Source organism: Hipposideros armiger, unplaced genomic scaffold (assembly GCF_001890085.2).
Source record: "Hipposideros armiger isolate ML-2016 unplaced genomic scaffold, ASM189008v1 scaffold_396, whole genome shotgun sequence".
Lineage (NCBI taxonomy): Eukaryota > Metazoa > Chordata > Mammalia > Chiroptera > Hipposideridae > Hipposideros > Hipposideros armiger.
The window spans coordinates 372,172-372,641 of record NW_017731746.1 but is presented as its reverse complement, the minus strand read 5'-3'; the positions used below and the strand labels follow the sequence as shown (position 1 = coordinate 372,641).

Here is a 470-nt window from a genome sequence, read left to right as displayed (position 1 = left end):
TGTGCTTCCAACTGTGAACCTCCAAGGCCCCATCTGTGCCCCAATGGGCACCATCCCCAAGAGCTCCACCTCTACCTCATCCCCAGGACCCCAGAATCCTAGGCTGCTGGAGCTGGAAAGCCCTTGGAAATCCTTAGGTACACGCTCCTCTGGCTTCTGGAAAACTAAAGCCCAGAGGAAAAAAATGTAACTTCTCATGGAAAAGAAAACAGGTGCCAGATATGGTAGTCAGAGAATGAGACCCTCGGTGCACACAGCCATGCAAATGCTATGCAAATAGAGCTATGGAAATCACAAGCACACAGGGGTATATAAACTACGTGCAGGTATTTTTCTACAATGATGGCAAGTGATGTGCATTGGTAGATTAGAAATGGACCTTAGGAAAGGGGCCAAGCCTGAAGTGGAAGAGGGGAGGGAAAGGCAGGCAAAGAGGAGGGAAGGCAGAGACAGCCTGAGTTGTGTGTGTG

At 49.8% G+C, this 470-nt stretch overlaps 1 protein-coding gene across 1 annotated transcript in view; it reads left to right on the top strand.

The window, feature by feature from the left end:
• The window catches only part of POU2F3 (POU class 2 homeobox 3), an 89,380-nt gene continuing 88,910 nt past the window's right edge, over positions 1–470 (top strand). Inside the window, exon 1 of the mRNA XM_019663582.1 lies at positions 1–137. Coding sequence (XP_019519127.1) covers positions 44–137 — 94 coding nt within the window. The 5' untranslated portion in view covers positions 1–43. The remainder of the gene's footprint in view (positions 138–470) is intronic.